The sequence below is a fragment of the Fulmarus glacialis genome, unplaced genomic scaffold, assembly GCF_000690835.1.
Source record: "Fulmarus glacialis isolate BGI_N327 unplaced genomic scaffold, ASM69083v1 scaffold21759, whole genome shotgun sequence".
Classification (NCBI taxonomy): Eukaryota; Metazoa; Chordata; class Aves; order Procellariiformes; family Procellariidae; genus Fulmarus; species Fulmarus glacialis.
In genome coordinates, this window is record NW_009234196.1 from 14,003 (window position 1) to 16,645 (window position 2,643).

At 44.6% G+C, this 2,643-nt stretch overlaps 1 protein-coding gene across 1 annotated transcript in view; it reads left to right on the plus strand.

Annotated features, from left to right (window-relative positions):
* Nucleotides 1-1,396: 1,396 nt before the first annotated feature.
* Nucleotides 1,397-2,643, plus strand: part of LOC104082459 (glycine receptor subunit alpha-1) — a gene marked incomplete at its 3' end in the record, with an annotated part of 17,349 nt that continues 16,102 nt past the window's right edge. The window contains exon 1 of the mRNA XM_009585589.1: nucleotides 1,397-1,520. Coding sequence (XP_009583884.1) covers nucleotides 1,442-1,520 — 79 coding nt within the window. The remainder of the gene's footprint in view (nucleotides 1,521-2,643) is intronic.

Sequence of the window (2,643 nt, forward strand, 5' to 3'; positions counted from 1 at the left end):
AGATAAGAAATGCAAAAAAACTTCAAGGTGAGATCCTCATGCTGTAAGAGGACTCCACGGTATCATTTGTGAGGACACATGTAGCTAAATATCTTGTGCCCGTCGTAAACATGCTTAGGCCTCTTAGCTGCTCTGCTGTAGTGGTTTCTCACAGTTCCCACACAGCCCTTGTATTTTAAAAAAATTCAGGAGTTTTGCAAAGGGTGAAGCAATGAACCTCACTTCCTCCTGAGCAGCTTTCTTTGGCTTATTATACATTTGCATTGCAATACTGCCTGTAGGCTTCAACCAGCATCAGGCATCTGAAACCACAGGCTGAGACAGCTCTTGCCCTAAGCACATTGCATGTCACCTATGGTTTGTTTTGTTTGTTTGGGGTTTTTTGGGTTTTTTTTTGGCTAATCTAGGCAATTTTAGACCACACTTTCAGCCTGGGAACAGATCTGTGTTTGAGTAGAAGCCATATAACCATAGGGAAGGAACTGAATAGTGTCTATTCCCGTCTTAGACATCAAACCTTCCTGCAAAGTTGAGAATGAGCACCTAGTACCAGGGGTCACTTGTTCCTGCATAGTCGGCAACAGCAAAGACTTCCTAAGCCTAAATCATCACCCCGCAGATCTTACGGACTCCCATAGAGTCAGAAGGCACATTGCCAGCCTTAGATTTTCATCTTCTACAGATAAATTGGTAATTTCACTTTTTCTGCCCCAGAGGCCATACAGGTCCCAAAAAGATTTCATTTCCTTTCATCCTCAACCCAACAGGAGTATCATTCCAGGATCACACTCCAGACACCGTGTTGCTGTATTGAACTCAGACCTGCATCGTAGGTACCAATAGCAAATGCTGGCCTGACCAGCCAGCAGGAAGCAAAAATACATCTATCCCCTACAGTCCCAAAGGCTCTGCAGGAGCTATGCAATCACATGACACTCACTTAAGCCTCAAATTCCAGATTGCTCTGATCCTACCTGCCTTTTGGAAAATTAGACTGTCAGAGTACCAAATACACTCCTTGCTATTTGCCATGTAATTAAGCAGTAATTGCTGCCCAAGGCTAATCTCAGAGTGTATTTTTCCTGTGGAGCTCAGTGCCAGAGTTCACATTTGTAATTTAGTGGCATGCCAAGGAGTTATACCTAAACTCACAAAAGGATTTTCTCCACTCATCATCACTCTTCTGCTTTGGTAGCAGCTGGGATTCTGTATTCAGAGATGTTTGGGCTGGACAAACAAATTAGCAGAGATCAGTCTTATTAGGAATTCACATGGGTAACCATCCTGCTTCACATGGGAATGAGATGCTGACTGCTCAGTTTCTGGACCCCAAACACTCCCCAGTATAGGATGTACACTAAAACCTCTTCTTTCTTCCTACTCACGCAGCCTGGCAGCCTCCAAAGAAGCTGAAGCAGCAGCACGATCTGCCCCCAAACCCATGTCTCCTTCCGACTTCCTGGATAAGTTGATGGGGCGAACTTCAGGATACGATGCCAGGATCAGGCCAAATTTTAAAGGTATGCAAAAAACCTGCTTTTGTGCCTTTGTTTCATTTTAGGACTGAAAACTGCATGCAATCCTCATGAATGCCTCCCTAATTGTATATGGAATATGAACAATCTTTATGTTCATATGAAATATGTATGATAATGAGAGATTTGGCACATGGATCCCTTGTAAATGTCTGGAAAGGCATCTGAGTTCCTCTCAGAATGGAAACAACCTTGTAATACCTTCACATGCAGGAAGCACTTCAATATCAACACGCTGAGGGGTTGGGGATCCTGCCAAGCCAAGCAGTGACCGGCAGGGAGCTGAACATCTTGCAGATTAGGAGAAGAACCTTCAACTTTCCTTTCCCCCTAAGTCACTGCCCACAGCACCTTCTAATAGTGGGCAATGCTCCCCACTTACACCCACTGAAGCCAAGAGGAGTCTCTCCCATCAGCTCCAGAGGAATTCAGCAAGATGCCAGGGGCAGCTCTGACCCAACACTGTCCCCCATAATAGAGGGGCTCTTAAGCTAGCGCCCAACACCGCCCCATCACAACAGCTGTGTTTCACACCCGATTTCCCCAGTTCACCCTGTTCTCACTGGCAGCCAAGCAGCATTAAAGGAGGCCTTGGAAGAGGCAACAGAACATCTCTCTTTGCTCCTCAAGACAAGTCTTCTAACAAGGGTGGGTTTTGTGGGATTTTTTTGTTTTCTTTTTAACTGAGCTCACATTCCCAGAGCTATTTGCCCTTGAATCACACCCAGAGATAAAGCAGGACCTGCCACCTCTCAGCCACTGTCTAACCCTCTTCAATGCTCGCTTCATTCACTTCTTTTTTTTTCCAACCACCAATTCCTCCTTGCCCCGAGAGTCACTGGCAATGCTAACGTAGGGCTCCCAGGACCCATTAATCATGGTGACAGCACCTGCCATCCAACTTCGAGCAATAAGCTCTATTCTGGGCTTTTAAACCCAAAGACATTGCTTATGTCCTAGCAATCAGCCAGGCAAGAGAAAACACTGCTGTTTTTATCCAAATCACAAAGAGTTAAAAAAACACCCTGTAAACCTGCCTACCACTAAATTATGCATACACACAAAAGAAATTAAACTTTAATATTTAATGAAATGTATACATTATCTT